Source organism: Schistocerca cancellata, chromosome 11, assembly GCF_023864275.1.
Source record: "Schistocerca cancellata isolate TAMUIC-IGC-003103 chromosome 11, iqSchCanc2.1, whole genome shotgun sequence".
NCBI classification, from domain to species: domain Eukaryota; kingdom Metazoa; phylum Arthropoda; class Insecta; order Orthoptera; family Acrididae; genus Schistocerca; species Schistocerca cancellata.
This window is the reverse complement of record NC_064636.1, coordinates 103,422,343-103,440,938: the sequence shown is the minus strand read 5'-3', so window position 1 is coordinate 103,440,938 and position 18,596 is coordinate 103,422,343. Positions and strand designations below refer to the sequence as shown.

Genomic DNA, 18,596 nt, shown 5'->3' with positions numbered 1-18,596 from the left:
ATAGGATTTATCTATCTCATGGACGAAACAAAGTGGTTGTTTACATCAGCAAGAAGTTCATGTTATGTCTTAATATTTAATTACATGTAACATTAACAGAAAGAAATACACAAGGTGCCACAGTGTGGAGGTGTAAATTGTATCTAATTTGCTGCATTAACTGAAAAAAAGTTTGGTATGAGTATGACTAACATAAGAGAACCTGCATATCCATTGCCCAAAGCATTTCCTTATGCCACTGAACTAATATAACAGCTCCAGCAGAGTGCAGAGTTCATGCTACCACCTTTTGGCCATGCTGCACGTGGTTAAAGCATTGCTGGAGCCTTGTTTTTTAAATCACATTACTATTAGACCTATTTGCAGGACTAGGTTTTGCTAGATACCCCTTTGTCTTGAACTGGTGTAACGAATTGAACAATGAGACTTTTTTTTTCTTTCACCTTGTATATCTGATTACTGTAATGTAAATGGGAAAGAACATGGACTGCATGCACACCAATGAAAAAGAAAACCAACAAACTAGAAATGCAGTAAGATGCTATCTATGAAGTTTTGAAGCCAAGATTTTTGAACTTCCAGTACACCTAATTTTCAAAACTGTACTACTACCTATAAAAATCACCCCCAAGTGCAATTTCTTTTCCTTTCCACTGTATCTTGCCAGAATATGTATTGGTTCAAATGGCTCTGAGCACTATGGGACTCAACTGCTGAGGTCATTAGTCCCCTAGAACTTAGAACTAGTTAAACCTAACTAACCTAAGGACATCACAAACATCCATGCCCGAGGCAGGATTCGAACCTGCGACCGTAGCGGTCTTGCGGTTCCAGACTGCAGCGCCTTTAACCGCACGGCCACTTCGGCCGGCCCAGAATATGTATTATTATTCTCACAGCTATATAGATATTTAAACATTTGCATGTAGTATAAAGGTGAACTCAAATGTTGCAAGTAATTATTCGATAATTACATGACCACTTGCAAACGAATTAGTTCTAACTATTAACTTAGGCCTAATAGGTAATATGAAACATCTGATCTACGAAAAATGCTTGCTTTATCTCAACGAACTTACCTTGAGTCCATTTGTCATGTATCTGACACCTTTACGATTACCGTAAGAGTGGGTTAGAACAATCACTTTGTGCCCGCGAGCAATGAGACACTGTGACAGGTTGTAAATGTGTTCCTCTACTCCTCCCATGTTCGGGTAGAAGAAATCAGATGCCATGCTGGAAATGTAGAAACAAGTGTTGTCAGCAGTGACTGTTTATGCGGCTACGATTACTTCCCTATTCTTTCTAGTTAGCTCTGCAGATATACAATTGAACACATGTTCTGCTTCAAGTACCAGATTATCCAGTTACGACTGCGACACTTTTTTTTGCGGACTATTTCCTTTACACTGATTATCGATTACACTTACCAGATCCTATGTCTCATTCTACAGACGTCGTCAACTCCTTTGTCACCTTTCTTTCCGGTAAATCATGCCTGCAGCCTACAAATCCCTGTTTTTTCCTCTCTTTCAAACTCGGCCCGTAATCTCCAACTGACAGTAACACACCCCTTGATTCCCGTGTACACAGTCAAAGATTCAAAGACGAAGTAATAAAACACCTCACAGAGATGACTAGCATCAAGAGTACGGTTTCAAAATAGTGGCTCCGTACATCTGACAGGAGCGGAAGATGAGGTGGAAACAACATGTCTAGCAATCTCAAGATACACGTAGAAAAAAGTCCGAATACGTTAAGTTATTATAATAAAGACTTATTTTTCTATTTGTAATTTGGTCTTCCTCAGATGTGGCCATGTTGAAACAGTTGCAAACAGAAAAGCAAAATGCGAAAAGCTAGCTAGCATTGCACAGCACATGAAAGTTCTAGCAGATTTCACTGGGAAGGACCTCTAGCGATAATTATGCAAGTGTCCTCTGAATCCGTTTGGAATGCTTGTTTTAACGAGCAGAAATTTGAAAGTTTGTTTTGTGTTATGCTGCTTATAAAGCATTGCAAACAACGGGAGGAATGATCCGATTTTCCGCTTGCCTGACGTAAGTTTTGTATCATGTGGTAGTGTTGTGAAAGAGGAAACAATTGAAGGAAGTACTGTCAAGCGAGGATGAACCCCGGGGAGTAATATGTCAATCAATTTACGTCAGTATAAAGAAGATGACAAGCTGGCTCTGTCAGAACGGTTCACATTTGCTAGTATTCTAAAAGTGTTTTGTGGCACAAGTTTACTGTAGTAAGTACACATTGCTCTTTTTCCACAGTGATACATAGCCTTAGCGTGGCGTCCTTTGATGCATGTGTATTGTTTACTACATTGATTTCACATATTTGTCATCTGGTCATGTAAATTTGATTTGAACTGAGCAATGAATCACGCGTGACGACCGTGTATACGTTGTAGGATATATAGACCAAAATAGTCCAAATTAGTTGCACTACTACAAATATAACAGAAGGAAGTATTAGACTACCTTTATAAATGTCAAATCCAGAACGGAAGTGCAATTTTTACTGCTTTTAACAGGTCTAATGTATTGTGCTTGTATTTTCTGCATTGTTATGTGGCATTGCATTAACAAGCCGTGTTATTTTGTACGTACATTTTTTTCCATCCACAATGACTCTGGAATACACGGAGAGAGAAAACAGTACTGTCAGCTGTGTATATTAACTGCAATTAGCGAACCATTTCATTTTTGAATTTCTGATCAATTGTTTGTCGAACTCGTTGATAGTAAAATTTTCATTCTAAAAAATGTTACCACTTTTGTTAAACAGTAACAAAAAATTTTAACTGCTTATCCTTCCCATGCCCAGAAAAGTAAAAGACAAGTTTTTTTTCTGTGCTGTTGCATGTACTCTAATATTAACTGAGGTGCAAATTGTAGTTAAGTTTAACATTGAATTTAGATGATATGACTCTCTCTTTTTGAATGGTACTGGGGCTATAAACACTAATGCTGCATGAGTTGAAATAAAATGCTAATCTTTTAATTTTTTTTTTTTCTTTGCTATGTTTGATTCCAGAAACAAGACAGAATATTTTCTCTTCTAGGCTAAAATAATGCACTCATAAGTAAAGTGTTATTAGCTTATTTATGTGTTTTAAATGTGTTGGCCTTAATAGGTACAGTCCCATTGAAGGTGGTGTGGTTGCACCTTCCTGTGAGCCAACCAGCCTTGGAGATCTCATGTACATTGGGAACTAAGGTGCAACATGACTTTTTCAGATAAACAGTGTGGTCTACACCAAAGTCACTTCTGTTGCCTTGCAAAAAATTAAAACACTGGCAGAAGAAATGATTTTGTAAACATCACAAGCTACAAATGTAATCATGTAAATTAAATATTTGATGTTCTGCATTTCTAACGAAAAATTCGTAGGTGGCTTGCTAAGTGTTTGTGAATTTGTGATTCAAGAAAACACACTTTTGCTTGACATCAAATGATACGTTAGGTGAAGGATATAATGTTGATCTATTCATTGTGTTCTGTGAGCTGCCATTAAGACCATAAAATTTCAGAAATCTTGGGTAAGGTACTGTATAGGCCTACATTTACAAAATACAAGCAGACCATGAAAACTTAATCAGTACACTGTAACAACAATAAAATATCAATTTTGCTTATTGCTATTCATATTTGTTGTTATGTTCAGTCAAAACATTAATTTGATGCAGCTCTCCACACGTCTCTATCCTATGCAAACATCTTCATTTCCAAATAACTACTGTAACTTACATCCATTTGAACCCCTAATAGGGCTCACATCGCTTTTGTATTTGATTAGCCAACACAGGGCACCCACCCTTTCAATGCTACTTCCCTTTCCATTGGTGCCAACAATGCTTCTATTTGGTTTATGATTTTGGATAGTTGTCCCTTGTCCTCTACCCCCCTCCCCTTTGTACTCTATACAACTTTTCATCCTTCATAACATGGTCTCCATTCTTGGGTTTGATATATCATTCCTATCCAAAATTTTATATTTTATAGAAACACACATCATGTGGGAAAGGTTGTCCAATGTAGTGTATATTCCACATCTTGTGCCTTTCTATCTTTGCACCCTTCCTTTCAGGCAAAAGTACTACAGCAGGAACCCAACACAGTAGCCATTATGTAGTGGGTGGGGGGTCAAGTATCCACACGGTGGTAGACCCGTGACCACATAGAGATATTGTTGCCTGTGGTGAAAACTCCCTACATTTGCCAAGGAGTGTATGCCTGTCCTGGCTGGGGCACGAGGACTCTGGATAACAGTTAATGGTTACTCAGAAAGGTAACCATTGCCGTGACTGCATGGTGCCCAAGGGGAGAGCCTCCTTCAGAGTGGGTGGCACCAAGGCAGATGATGTGCAAATGAAGTGACTCAAACTTTCCTCAGGTGGTGGCCACCTGGCCCCAACTGTCTCTTCGGATAGAAAGAATTACTACAATGTGGAGCCATATGACCCCTCAGTATTTCCTTCCCTGCCATTTTAGGACCAATGGCGATTCTGTTTTGGCCACAATGTCATTATTCTTTGTTGATCACCTTGAGGAAAGGCTTGGGGAAGTAGCAGAAATTTTGAAAAAAGTGGCTCAGTTCTGATTACAGCAGAATCCCCTGCCACGGGCACTGCTCGCCTGTGACAAACTGGGTGACATTCCTGTAACTACCACCCCCAATAAGTCTCATTATGGCACTGTGACTTCCACTCACAGGCCTACGACAACGTACATGCTAATTTGGAGCAGTGGGGTGTGCGATAAGTCAGTCGTGTCCAGATGGGGGCAAAGGAAAATACGGTTGGCACTGCGGCCTTCATCTTAGAGTTTGAAGGCAACTCGTTGCCTGAAAAGGTCAAGGTAATGGTGTATCGATGCGATGTGAAACCCTGTGTTCCCCCTCCCGTGCATTGCTTCAAATCCGTGAGATTCGTGCAATGCCCGTCTTCACATTGTGACACCAGCTCCATCTGTAGGAATTGTGGATGTCAGCTGTACACAAATACTCCTTGTACCGCTCCTGCCCCATCTGTGTCAAATGCGTGGAGCACCATAACACCTCTTCACTGGAATGCATCGTCTTCCAAAGAGGAAAGAAAATACAAGACCCTTAACTGACCCACATATCAGGAGGACAAGAAGAAATATGATTGTTTGTGTGCTGTATGTCTGATGATGTTTGCTACGTCTGTGGTGTCATCCCGTCAAGTGACAGTGCCCTCACCCTCGATGCTGCCTACGTCAGGCGTTTGGGGCTGCTCAACTATGCGTGCTTCCCTGTCGGTTGGGGACCATCTCCTGTTGTATCCAGTACCCACTTTGGGAGCATTGACTGTCCAGCTACTGGGGACGTTAATGCCCAACCACCAGCCGGAAGCAATATTCTCCTCTGGCATCTCTCACCAGGAAGGGATTCCTCGAGCCACTTCTCTCCCGAGTTTCTGCTGATCTATAACCAGATACCAACCAGTGGCTGAAGGAGCCACAGGTTGCCAATCACAGGGATTCACGTTGCTCCTCTGTCGCTGAAACCGGGGCAGACGAGCCCTCGTGAACATCGAAATTGTCCAAGGAGAGAGGGACAAAAAGAATATCTCAGAGATGGAGGAGGTTCCATTCGTCCCTGTGCCACTGGACCCCGCATGTTCCAACTCTGTACCTGTGGCAGAGTTCTCAGGGCCCCCCTGTGGCATCAGATCCCTCCCTACAACCTGCTTCAGAACCAAAGTGTATCGATGCTGTATCTTCGCAATCTGTGGCAGCAGGCGACCCTGAGATGTGACTTGCCTCCTTCGCCCCCTCCCCTTCCCCCCTTCCCCCACCAGATACCGATAGCGCTATCCTCCAGTGGAACTGTAGCATTTTTTTTTCCACCTTCTGGCTGATCGCAATATCTCTTACGCATTTGCCTTGCTTTCTGCATTGTCCTACAGCAGACTTGGTTCCCAGCATTGTGAACTCTTACCCTCGAGACAAGAAGAGAGTAGAAGCTTTCAAAATGTGGTGCTACAGAAGAATGCTGAAGATTAGATGGGTAGATCACATAACTAATGAGGAGGTATTGAATAGAATGGGGGAGAAGAGGAGTTTGTGTCACAACTTGACTAGAGGAAGGGATCGGTTGGTAGGACATGTTCTGAGGCATCAAGGGATCACCAATTTAGTACTGGAGGGCAGCATGGAGGGTAAAAATCGTAGAGGGAGACCAAGAGATGAATACACTAAGCAGATTCAGAAGGATGTAGGCTGCAGTAGGTACTGGGAGATGAAGAGGCTTGCACAGGATAGAGTAGCATGGAGAGCTGCATCAAACCAGTCTCAGGTCTGAAGACCACAACAACAACAATAACAACCCTTAACAGCCACCTTGGCTGTTTTAAGAATTGAACTGACTGTGACAGAGTGTCAGATAGAGTTTGCACATACATCCTTGACTATGTCTACAGTGAGCATGTGCCATTCTGTATGACTTTGGAGGCTGTGGCAATTCATGTGAGGAGTCAGTGTATTTTACCCTCTGTAATGTGCGTCTCCATTACGATGGTGAAGTGTCTTGGAATGTGTTGTGCCACTGATTTCTCAGCTCCACCTACCCTTCCTTATTTTGGGCAACTTCCCTCAACCGTTTGGGGGATGGAACTACGACCACTGGCCAGGGTAAACCTATCGAGCACTGGCTGCGGTAAACCTACCGAAACTATGCTCGCAGAGCTCAATCTTCTTCTCTTGAATACTGGTACCCCCACACACTTCAGTGTTGAACTTTTTGGCTATTAGTCTTTCCATTTGCATCCCTGGTCTTCTCCCCTTCATCCATTGGAGAGTCTATTATGACCAGTGTGTTCTGATCATCTGGTGCCTTCCTCAGTGTCACTCACTGGGCTTGCACCCAGATGAACTCTTAAGATTGCTGCTCTGCCATCACTCTAAACACACCACCACGCGGAGGTATCGATGCTACCATCTGGAGAACAACGTGAACCATTCTATTGGCAGCAAACTTAGCAATCAGAGGGTGGACTTAAGAAATCATTGTGGTCATTAGGGACTGCAGACAGGGTCTCCAATTCCATAAGTAACATCCATTGATGGAACATCTTGTTGCCTTAAAGCTTCCGTGTCTGGGTCCTCTAGCTAATAAAATGACAGAAATGAGATCACTGGGGGATGTATGTTACTACCATTGCACCACATACCCCTCCTTCATAGGTTTGGGCAAAAGTTTGACTCTCAACCAAACTGTCACCTTCCAATGGAACCTAGATCTTGGTCAACGCTGCCTAAGAGATTTTTGTTGTCTTTGCCAACTAACAACAAAACTGTGAATATATGACCAAAAGGTGATGTCACAGCAGCTATTAACATTAAGCCGATAACTGTTATTATGCACTATGTGATCAAAAGTATCTGGACACCTGGCTGAAAATGACTTACAAGTTTGTGGCAACCCTCCATCGGTAATGGTGGAGTTCAGTATGGTGTTGGCCCACCCTCCCACCCTTAGCCTTGATGACAGCTTCCACTCTCGCAGACGTACATTCAGTCAGGTACTGGAAGGTTTCTTGGGGAATGGCAGCCCATTCTTCATGGAGTGCTGCACTGAGGAGAGGTATCGATTTTGGTCAGTGAGGCCTGGCACGAAGTCGGCGTTCCAAAACATCCCAAAAGTGTTCTATAGGATTCAGGTCGGGACTCTGTGCAGGCCAGTCCATTACAGGGATGTTATTGTCGTGTAACCACTCCGCCACAGGCCATGCATAATGAACAGGTGCTCGATGCTCTTCAATGGTGGGAAGCAAGAAGGTGCTTTAAAAGTCAGTTTAGGCCTGTGCTGTGATAGTGCCACACGAAACAACAAGGGGTGCAAGCCCCCTTCATGGAAAACATGGTCACACCGTAACACGACCTCCTCTGAATTTTACTGTTGACACACACGCGGTGGCAATTGACGTTCACTGGATATTCGCCATTCTCACACCTTGCCATCAGATCGGTATATTGTGTACCATGATTAGTCACTCCCCACAATGTTTTTCGACTGTTCAGTTGTCCAATGTTTATGCTCCTTACGCCAAGCGAGGCTTTGTTTGGCATTTACCGGTGTGATGTGTGGCTTATGAGCAGCTGCTCGACCAAGAAATCCAAGTTTTCTCACCTCCCACCTAACAGTGGATCCTGATGTAGTTTGGAATTCCTGTGTGATGGTCTGGACAGATGTCTGCCCATTACACATTAAGATCCTCCTCAACTGTCAGCGTTCTTTGTCAGTCAACAGACAAGATGAGCCTGTATACTTTTGTGCTGTACGTGTCCCTTCACCTTTTCACTTCAGTAACACACAGAAAACAGTGGATGTAGGGGTGTTTAGGAGTGTGGAAAACCCGCATACAGATGTACGACACAAGTGACACCCAATCACCTGACCACATTCAAAGTCCAAGAGTTCTGCGGAGCACCCCATTCTGCTCTCCCACAATATCTAATGACTACTGAGGTTGCTGATATGGCGTACGTGGCAGTAGTTGGCAGCAAGATGCACCTAATATGAAAAATGTATGTTTCTGGGGCGTCCGGATACTTTTGATCATATAGTGTATATTGATCGTATAGTGTATAATTTTTGCATCTGTTTGACAACACTTGAAGAAAACAGGAATGATGGACATTTTTTACCACAATTATTAATGCTTCACTCCTCCACCAGCAGTATATTAATTACATGTTGCACATAATAATGTAATGCAGAAATATATATATTTTTAAATCCAGATTAAAACAGTTTGCCTCAAAATGAAAATTTAATTGAGAAAACTGTAAAATTATGCCGCAGATTGCTGTCCGGCACTTACTGTCAGGATAACTATTAATACTTCTGTAAGCAAGAGTATTGTTGTGTATGTTTGTTCTTTTACCTGTGCTTTTCGCCAGTACTGTAAATATGTCTACTGACGTACATAGTGTCCAGCAATTGTGTCCCATAATTTTTTAAAACTATTTTGACATGTACAAGATGTCCCCAAAGCAATAATTCATTTACATGGAAAACACTTTTAAGACAACCGTAGCAAATATGAGGCAACAGAAATCATTGAAACCTGAGTTTCTCCTGGCGTATACAAGTTTCAAATAACTTCCGGGAATTCAGCCAGGTAACTTTGGGCACTTTGTGCCCAACATGCAAATCAACACAGACCATGTTTCCACTGTACCCTAGAACGTGCTCGATAATTGATTATGTGTGGTGTGTTAAATGTCTCAACAATCCAGTCACACAGCTGACACAGGCTAATGATGAAGTGAAACTTGATGTAACCTTGTGTGTAGAATGCTACAGGGGTACGGTCACGAGAACGCGGAGCTCACATATACGCTGAATCCCTACCGACCCACCGTCCAGGGAACTTGTAGAGTTAATTCTGAACAGTGAGAGCAAAATGGAGAGGAGCCCTGCCCTACCAGTGTGCAACAGAATTCTGAATTCCATTTGACTTCAATTGCGTGTCCAGGAGAAGCTTGAGCACATCGAGTTACCTGGTACCTGTTATTGTTGGCTCTGGAAAAAGAATGGTTCCTAAATATTAGTCTTGGTCATACGTAGCCCTGTCCCCAACTTGTGGTCTCACGGTCGTGTTGTCGCTTCCCGAGCACGAGGTCCCGTGTTCGATTCCCGGTAGGGTTGGCGATTTTTCCCTGCCTCGAGATGACTGGGTGTTTGTGTTTTCATCATTCATGAAAGTGGCGAGATTGGACTGAACAAAGTTTGGGACATTGTACGGGCACTGATAATCGCGCAGTTGAGTGCCCCACAAACAAAACAACATTGTAATACCTAGCTATGTTCAGTTTTGGGGGTGTTTCTCTCCCATTCTGCCACCTCATGAGGATTGTTATCAGCCTGTAAGCGGCAGTTGTGGTGGTTTACAAAACAACACATTGTAAAACATGGCCTTGTCTGTGCAGAGGAGTTATCTAACAGGTTTTCACTTTACGCGACCTCCAAATGTCGCCACACATTTCCACACAAGTGGTGCAATCTTTCTGCTCCAGGTGATGTGTTACCCGGATATCACGTACCATCCTCATTACAGTCAATCGAGATAACTTTGTACCACTTTCTAAAAATACTAGACGCAGGATAAATTACACATTGGAATAGACATTGTAATGTTTTGCACCTATAGTTACCGAGTGCTTGGAAAGTGAAAATGTATGCTGACTGTGCCCTACTAGAGTAAAATTTCAGTTTTAATGCTCGTACATACTTACAGTGTCATTCTTGATAACTTTAGATTGAGAATTTTTCCAATATCTAACGCTCTGGGTAAATTTAGATAGTGCCAGAAGGAAATCAAGTGTTAATAGGAAGTAAAAACAAACAGTGTTAATTCAGTACTGCAGGTTTACTTTGAAATATTGAGATAATTGTATTGACATTGCACTCTTCAAGTTAAATCACTGTCGCCAGGTGCTCTCTTCAGTCAGTGTAACTAAAGGGTGATAACAAGTGTAAGAGCTTGTAGGAAGTTGGAAAGACAACTGACATAGTAACTAGAAATCATAGATGTAATAAAACTGTCACTTTTAGTACAAAATAATGCAAGTAAGTGGAGCAGCAGCCATTTGAAACAAAAGTGGTAAGTGATATGAAGATACTCTGACTGGTAAAAAGTTATCCAATTTGACTGTAGTGTCAAATGTAGAATACATCAGACAGTGGATTGTGGAATGTAAAACTCACTGTTCATCTGACAGATGGAAGCATCTGGGATCTTTTCGTGCCGCCCCACGTGCCTCCGGAGCGTGTTGTCAGACATCCAAAGGTCATCTGGGACAGTCCTCTTTAAGCATAATTTGTATTTGTCCGACTTTGTTGACAAAACGCCCGATATCGGTCCTCGGACAAGGTTTTCCCCACACCTTCGATGGTACAGCCCACGCAGCACCTTGTATTTTTTACAACCAATTTTCTGGGAGATATTGTTGTGGTCTTCAGTTCTGAGACTGGTTTGAAGCAGCTCTCCATGCTAATCTGTCCTGTACGAGCTGCTTTATATCCCAGTACCTAATGCAACCTACATCCTTCTGAATCTGTTTAGAGTATTCATCTCTTGGTCTCCCTCTACGATTTTTACCCTCCACGCTGCCCTCCAATACTAAATTGGTGATCCCTTGATGCCTCAGAACATGTCCTACCATCCGATCCCTTCTTCTAGTCAAGTTGTGCCACAAACTCCTCCCCAATTTTATTCAATACCTCTTTATTAGTAATGTGATCTACCCATTTAATCTTCAACATTCTTCTGTAGCACCATATTTCGAAAGCTTCTCTTCTTGTCCAAACTATTTATTGTCCATGTTTCACTTCCATACATATACTTTCAGAAATGGCTTCCTGACACTTAAATCTATATCTCTTCTTCAGAAATACTTTCCTTGCCATTGCCAGTCTACATTTTATATCCTCTCTACTTCGACCATCATCAGTTATTTTGCTCCCCAAATAGCAAAACTCCTTCATTACTTTAAGTGTCTCATATCCTAATCTAATTCTCTCAGCATCACCTGACTTAAGTCGATACATTCCATTATCCTCGTTTTGCTTTTGTTGATGTTCATCTTATATCCTCCTTTCAAGACACTGTCCATTCCGTTCAGCTTCTCTTCCAGGTCCTTTGCTGTCTCTGACAGAATTACAATGTCATCGGCGAACTTCAAAGTTTTTATTTATTCTCCATGGATTTTAATTCCAACTCTGAATTCTTCTTTTGTTTCCTTTACTGCTTGCTTTGTACACAGACTGAATAATATTGGGGATAGACTACAACCCTGTCTCACTCCCTTCCCAACCACTGCTCCTCTTTCATGTCACTCGACTCTTATAACTGCCATCTGGTTTCTGTACAAATTATAAATAGCCTTTCGCTCCCTGTATTTTACCCCTGCCACCTTCAGAATTCAGAAGATAGTGGCTTTCTTTCTATGACAGAGAGCATATCAGAGACACGTGAAAGATGACTGTGTTAATGTGTTCCCAAAAATGAATGTTACTTTCGGGACATCCCGTATCGCGTATTACCGAAACTTTTCGCCCGCAGTGCGGCACTACGACATTCGACCTCTGTGGCGTCCGCAGGTGGGGGCGGCCGCCGGCCATGACTTGAGCGCAGCATGGTGGAGCTCGGCGTGCGCGTGGTGCGCGGCCCGGACTGGTGCTGGGGGGAGCAGGACGGCGGCGAGGGCCACGCGGGCACCGTCGTCGAGGTGGGCCGCACCGGCTCTGGCACCTCCCCGGAGGGCACCGTCGTCGTCCAGTGGGACGCGGGCATGCGCACCAACTATCGCACCGGCTACCAGGGCGCCTATGACCTGCGCGTCGTCGACAACGCGCCTGCAGGTACGCACTGTCGGAGCCGTTGAGTCACTCGCTTCTCCACAATCTCATCTCGGTATGTGCAGAACGTAGCACTCGAGATAAATTGTATTTATCTGACAGTGAAGTCACACTAAATATGAGACTATTTCCGTTCTTTCTTCTTCTTCTTCTTCTCTCCCCTCCCCCTCCCCCTCCCCCCCCCCATATTTTTTTTATTTTTTTTTTTTTATTTTTTATTTTTTTTATTTTATTTTTATTTTTTTTTTTTTTTTTTTTTTTTTTTTTTTTTTTTTTTTATTTTTTTTTTTTTTTTTGATGCCACACTGCCTGTCTGTCTGGTCTCGACATGGAGATTGTCCTCATGTGTGCGAGTTGCATTTGCATGAGTGTAAGTGTGTATGTTGTCAGATTCAGACGGAGGCCTTTCTGACCAAAAGCTTACTTGCTTCGTAGTTTTTTTTGTGCCTGTCTGTGACTCAAAATCTAGGCTCTATGTTGAGTAGCTGTCTATCCTTTTCCTAATATTGAGCTGCGACAGGCACAATAAAAAGATTCACACAATCATAACTTTTGGCTATTAAGGCCTTTGTCAGCAGTACACACACATACACACACTCATGCAAGCGCAACTTGCACACACATCTGCAGTCTCAGAGAGCTGAAATTACACTGCTCTCTGAGACTGCAGACGTCTGTGTGTGTGTGTGTGTGTGTGTGTGTGTGTGTGTGTGTGTGTGTGTGTCTACTGCTGACAAAGGCCTTAATGGCCGAAAGCTACGATTGTGTGAATCTTTTTATTGTGCCTATCGCAGGTCAGCATCTCTGCTATATGGTGAGTAGCAACTTTCCATCTCTCGTATTGTTACATTCCATTCTGGATTTTCCATTGTTTGATCTTTTCCTAATATTGTAATTACTCTTTGCGGATTTTCCACTGTTTTAAGATAGAAATTGTTATGCTGGTATAAAACAACATATGATACGTCTAAAAACATTAACACTATTTATTGTAAACAGCTGTCGTGTTTTCTTAGGCAGCTTATCTGACACCTATATGCAAATATACGAGGTACTGGCAGAAGTAAAGCTGTGAGGACGGGGTGTGAGTCGTGCTTGGGTAGCTCAGTTGGTAGAGCACTTGCCCGCGAAAGGCAGAGGTCCCGAGTTCGAGTCTCGGTTCGGCACACAGTTTTAATCTGCCAGGAAGTTTTATATGCAAATAGTTTTTCACTTAAAGCTGCCAGAAATCGCTGAGCTAAAGTCGTCCTGCGTTGTAATGTGAGCCTGATCCTTTTCGCACACTAGCTTGCACTTGCATTGAAGCTCAGTATGCATGCCGTTGGATAATTCCTCTTTATCTCCAGCACCTTCATTTGGATAATTTCTCGAATAATCGGGGAGATGTAATTGCGTTTCTCTTGCACGTACTTAATGACCTCCTGCCCCAATTCACAAAACCTTCCCAGATTTGGTCCCCTGAATATTTGGCACGTAGGACTGGCCATCTCAGATTTATTCTTCATCTGACGCCTCTATGATCATTTGTTTTCTTTCCGCAGCACAGTTGTTTGTTGCCTTTGCATCACGAATAACCATTACCCCCAAAATTAGTTTTATATTCTCTGTATCGACTGCAGACTTGATCCACAGTTTTCAGCAGAGTTAAAGCGGTGATTTACTTTGATTATCAATCACTTCATGTTTCTGCTCTTACAGTATTAAGCAAACTGAATGACAAAAATGTGTCATCCTTTTGGCTTCTTAGTGCCAGAAACCGGAAACTTCAGGCAAACTGTGCACTTAATCCTGTGGCTCCATTGCCTACAGTACGGGTCTAGCTGTCGCCCGTGCAGAACACGGCAGGCAGTTTCGTGACCCACATTCAGTCTGCCTGCTACACTACTGGCACTTGTCACCACGTGTTCTGCCTCGGCTAATTGTAGTTAGATTCAAAGTGGGAGCTGAAAGGTTACAGGAACCGTAGTACGATCACTTGTGACCTCCTTTTGCTTTGCCGGGTCTATTCTTCTTGTTGACTTGGTTGCTGTGAACTGAAATCTTGAGGCTGAAGATGCGAGTCCAAATTATTTTCCGAATCCACAGAATAAGAAGTATAACTTCTTTGTAAAACGTTATCTTTAACTGAATAAGACAGCAGGAAACACTTCCTTTAATACATTTCTCTCGATAAATGTTAACAGCTGTGGTGTGCGTACTGTAAGACCTTCGGTACACACACCGTCAGATCGTTTGACTTCTCGCTCTGACGAAGTAGGCGAGTGTCAGCAACATGTCTCGTGGTCTTATCGTGGTGTGTTTATCCTCTGCCGTTAGGTCAGACGATAGAAATGCCACTTGCACACTTAGAGTAGCAGACTGACAGTGACCAACTTTAAACAGAACGTGATTAATTTTCAAACACATTTATTAAAATAATAACAAGCATAAAAATAACTTAACTTGGTTCCTTTGGTATTGGTACGTTAATCTTATTCTCACATATCTTTGATACTTGACGAAGTGTCTATTCATTTATCTTCATAGCTATGTACAGGAATATGATAATCTTATTAGATTCAGACTGAAACTTGACTATAGACTGGTGCAGACTGATGCAGACCAACTAATCGGAGGTCTATACACTCGTTATAATACCTCGAGCGTTCAGGTATCACTGCGCGAGTGTGATCCGCGAGGAGAAAACGTTCTACGTTAGCAGCAATCTTATTGGCTGCGTTACATATTAATACGCGGATCGGCGGGAGCAGAATTTGCTCCGTCTCTAAGACAGCGTCATCTCGTAGTGCGGAGACGGACGAGCCCTGCGTCTGCGCTGTTTGTGCTTAGCGGGCGCGCTCTGTTGGGAAAGTTGTGTATGCGCTGAGTACGCGGAACTATGTAAACAACAACAGCCACTACGTTAATTGAACAGACTTTCCAGTTTGTAGGATAGACAGAATGAAACTGCCACCTGTCTCGTGACATCATCCGCCTTATAGTCTAGAGATTCAGCATTCTCCAGAGCGCTGCACTTACTTGAGAAGGGGAGCACCTCCACGGAGTGACTGCCGACACGGCAATTCACGAATGGCAGTAAACGGCTGTCAGAGCTGACCCGTCTCGTAAAAATGCAGGGTCTGGTCTCCCGACTTCATGCACGTATAAACGAGTTTCTAGACAGTGCACATATTTGCATTTGTTACACACTTAGCACAAGTCCTACACGCAAATGACAGTCGTCATTCGTCGGTAACAGATGCGGGTTGTAAATTATCACTTTCGTGAATTGGTATGGTACATTTCACTCTTCTACTACACGGTGTACGACCATTTCAAACTCGGATGTGCTGCACTGCTGTGGAGCACCAAAGTCTGCTCTGCCAGTGGCAAAAGCACCCGTCTCCGAGGCCTGCCGGTACACCGTAGCAAAGAGAGAATGTGAAGGTGTCAGGTGGTCTGAAAAATGCTCACAAGGGAACCTCCCCATCGCACCCCCCTCAGATTTAGTTATAAGTTGGCACAGTGGATAGGACTTGAAAACCTGAACACAGATAAATCGAGAAAACAGGAAGAAGTTATGTGGAACTACGAAAAAATAAGCAAAATATACAAACTGAGTAGTCCATGCGTAAGATAGGCAACATCAAGGCTACCGTGAGCGCAGGAGCACCGTGGTCCCGTGGTTAGCGTGAGCAGCTGCGGAATGTCTTCCCTCCAGTGAAAAGTTTAATTTTTTATTTTCAGTTTATGTGACAAACTCTTATGTTTTCATCACTTTTTTGGGAGTGATTATCACATCCGCAAGAAAACCGAAATCGGGTAAGGTAGAAGAATCTTTTTACCCATTCGCCAAGTGTACAAGTTAGGTGGGTCGACAACACATTCCTGTCATGTAACGCACATGTCGTCACCAGTGATGTCTAGAATATATAAGACGCGTTTTCCTGTGGAGGAATCGGTTTACCTATGACCTTGCGATCAAATGTTTTTGGTTCCCATTGCAGAGGCACGTCTTTTCGTATACTGATCACACGGTTTACCGGTGCGGTCACAGAACACAGACACTAAATTTATTACAGTGACCAGAGGTGTCAGTGAACGAACGGACAGATCATAACTTTGCAAAAATAAAGAAATTAAACTTTTCACTGGAGGGAAGACTTGAACCACGGACCTCTCGTTCCGCAGCTGCTCACACTAACCACGGGACCACGGAGCTCCTGAGCTTACTTAGCCTTGATGTTGCCTATCTTGCACATGGACTACTCAGTTTGTATATTTTGCTTATTTTTTTCATAGTTCCACACAACGTGTTCCTGTTTTCTCGATTGATCTGTGTTCAGTTTTTCAAGGCCTATCCAGTGTGCCAACTTATATCTGAATCTGAGGGGAGTGCGATGGGGAGGTTCCCTTGTCAGCATGCAACTGATGAGCAGACCTCCCACCGAGCTCCCCCGAACAATAAGTTCGTTTCGGCATATTTCGCAAACGTACAGTTCACCATGATCGAAAGTGACACACTCGAAATGAAATGAATATACAGCTTGCATTCTGTACTGCTGCGAGTGATTACCACTGTACAGTACGAACAAAGACCACGAGCACATCATGCACAGACCTCTCTGCGCAGGTCATAAACTCGACTGAATGGCACGTAAACAAACCTGTGGTGGGCATGGGGCACCAGGTGATTGCCGAATGATTTCCCGTAATACCCTAGTCAGTGACTGTGAAAATGCAGCAGATTCAAATCCGTCGTGGTGTTTTGTGTGTAGCCAGAGAACAGTACATTTTTGATTGTGAGTTCTCGTGCTGAACTGAACCATCTTGATCCCTGCAAGAAGTCCTCAATGTCCATACAGGAAACTTAGTTACACCCTGTATATTTAAAAAATGAAAAGTAACTTAACAATATTAGAGAAGGAAAGTTACTACTTACTGTATACTGGAGATGCTGAGTCGCGATAGGCACAACAAAAAGATTCACACAATTATAGCTTTCGACCATTAAGGCCTTTATAAAAAAACTTACCAAATGAAAGCATTGGTATGTTGATAGACACACAAACACACACACAAAATTCAAGCTTTCGCAACCCACGGTTGCTTCACCAGGAAAGAGGGAAGAAGAGGGAAAGACGAAAGGATGTGGGTTTTAAGGGAGAGGGTAAGGAGTCATTCCAATCCCGGGAGCGGAAAGACTTACCTTAGGGGGGAAAAAGGGACAGGTATACACTCTTTTGCGCGCGCGCGCACACACGCACATCCATCTGCACATATACAGACACAAGCAGACATATGTAAAGGCAAAGAGTTTGGGCAGAGATGTCAGTCGAGGCGGAAGTACAGAGGCAAAGATGACAGGTGAGGTACGAGCGGCGGCAACATGAAATTAGCGGAGGTTGAGGCCTGGTGGGTAACAGGAAGAGAGGATATACTGAAGGGCAAGTTCCCATCTCCAGAGTTCTGACAGGTCAGTGTTAGTGGGAAGTATCCAGATAACCCGGATGGTGTAACACTCTGCCGAGATGTGCTGGCCGTGCACCGAGGCATGTTTAGCCACAGGGTGATCCTCATTACCGACAAACACTGTCTGCCTGTGTCCATTCATGCGAATGGACAGTTTGTTGCTGGTCATTCTCACATAGAAAGCGTCACAGTGTAGGCAGGTCACTTGGTAAATCACGTGGGTGCTTTCACACGTGGCTCTGCCTTCGATCGTGTACACCTTCCGGGTTACAGGACTGGAGTAGGTGGTGGTGGGAGGGTGCACGGGACAGGTTTTACACCGGGGGCAGTTACAAGGGTAGGAGCCAGAGGGTAGGGAAGGTGGTTTGGGGATTTCATAGGGACGAACCGAGAGGTTACGAAGGTTAGGTGGATGGCTGAAAGACACTCTTGGTGGAGTGGGGAGGATTTCGTGAAGGATGGATCTCATTTCAGGGCAGGATTTGAGGAAGTCGTATCCCTGCTGGAGAGCCACATTCAGAATCTGATCCAGTCCCAGAAAGTATCCTGTCTCAAGCGGGGCACTTTTGGGGTTCTTCTGTTGGAGGTTCTGGGTTTGAGGGGATGAGAAAGTGGCTCTGGTTATTTGCTTCTGTACCAGGTCGGGAGGGTAGTTGCGGGATGCGAAAGCTGTTTTCAGGTTGTTGGTGTAATGGTTCAGGGATTTAGGACTGGTGCAGATTCGTTTGCCACAAAGACCTAG

General features: G+C 43.5%; 2 protein-coding genes across 2 annotated transcripts in view; one reads left to right on the top strand and one right to left on the bottom strand.

The window, feature by feature from the left end:
- The window catches only part of LOC126108952 (phosphatidylinositol N-acetylglucosaminyltransferase subunit A), a 107,487-nt gene extending 106,037 nt beyond the window's left edge, over window positions 1–1,450 (bottom strand). The window contains exons 1-2 of the mRNA XM_049914335.1: window positions 1,431–1,450; window positions 1,080–1,236 (exon numbers count right to left, since the gene is read on the bottom strand). Of these exons, the coding sequence (XP_049770292.1) occupies window positions 1,080–1,236; window positions 1,431–1,447 (174 nt within the window). The 5' untranslated portion in view covers window positions 1,448–1,450. The remainder of the gene's footprint in view (window positions 1–1,079; window positions 1,237–1,430) is intronic.
- A 422-nt stretch (window positions 1,451–1,872) lies between these two features.
- Window positions 1,873–18,596, top strand: part of LOC126108953 (E3 ubiquitin-protein ligase MIB2) — a 224,455-nt gene continuing 207,731 nt past the window's right edge. The window contains exons 1-2 of the mRNA XM_049914336.1: window positions 1,873–2,254; window positions 12,146–12,406. Coding sequence (XP_049770293.1) covers window positions 12,181–12,406 — 226 coding nt within the window. The 5' untranslated portion in view covers window positions 1,873–2,254; window positions 12,146–12,180. The remainder of the gene's footprint in view (window positions 2,255–12,145; window positions 12,407–18,596) is intronic.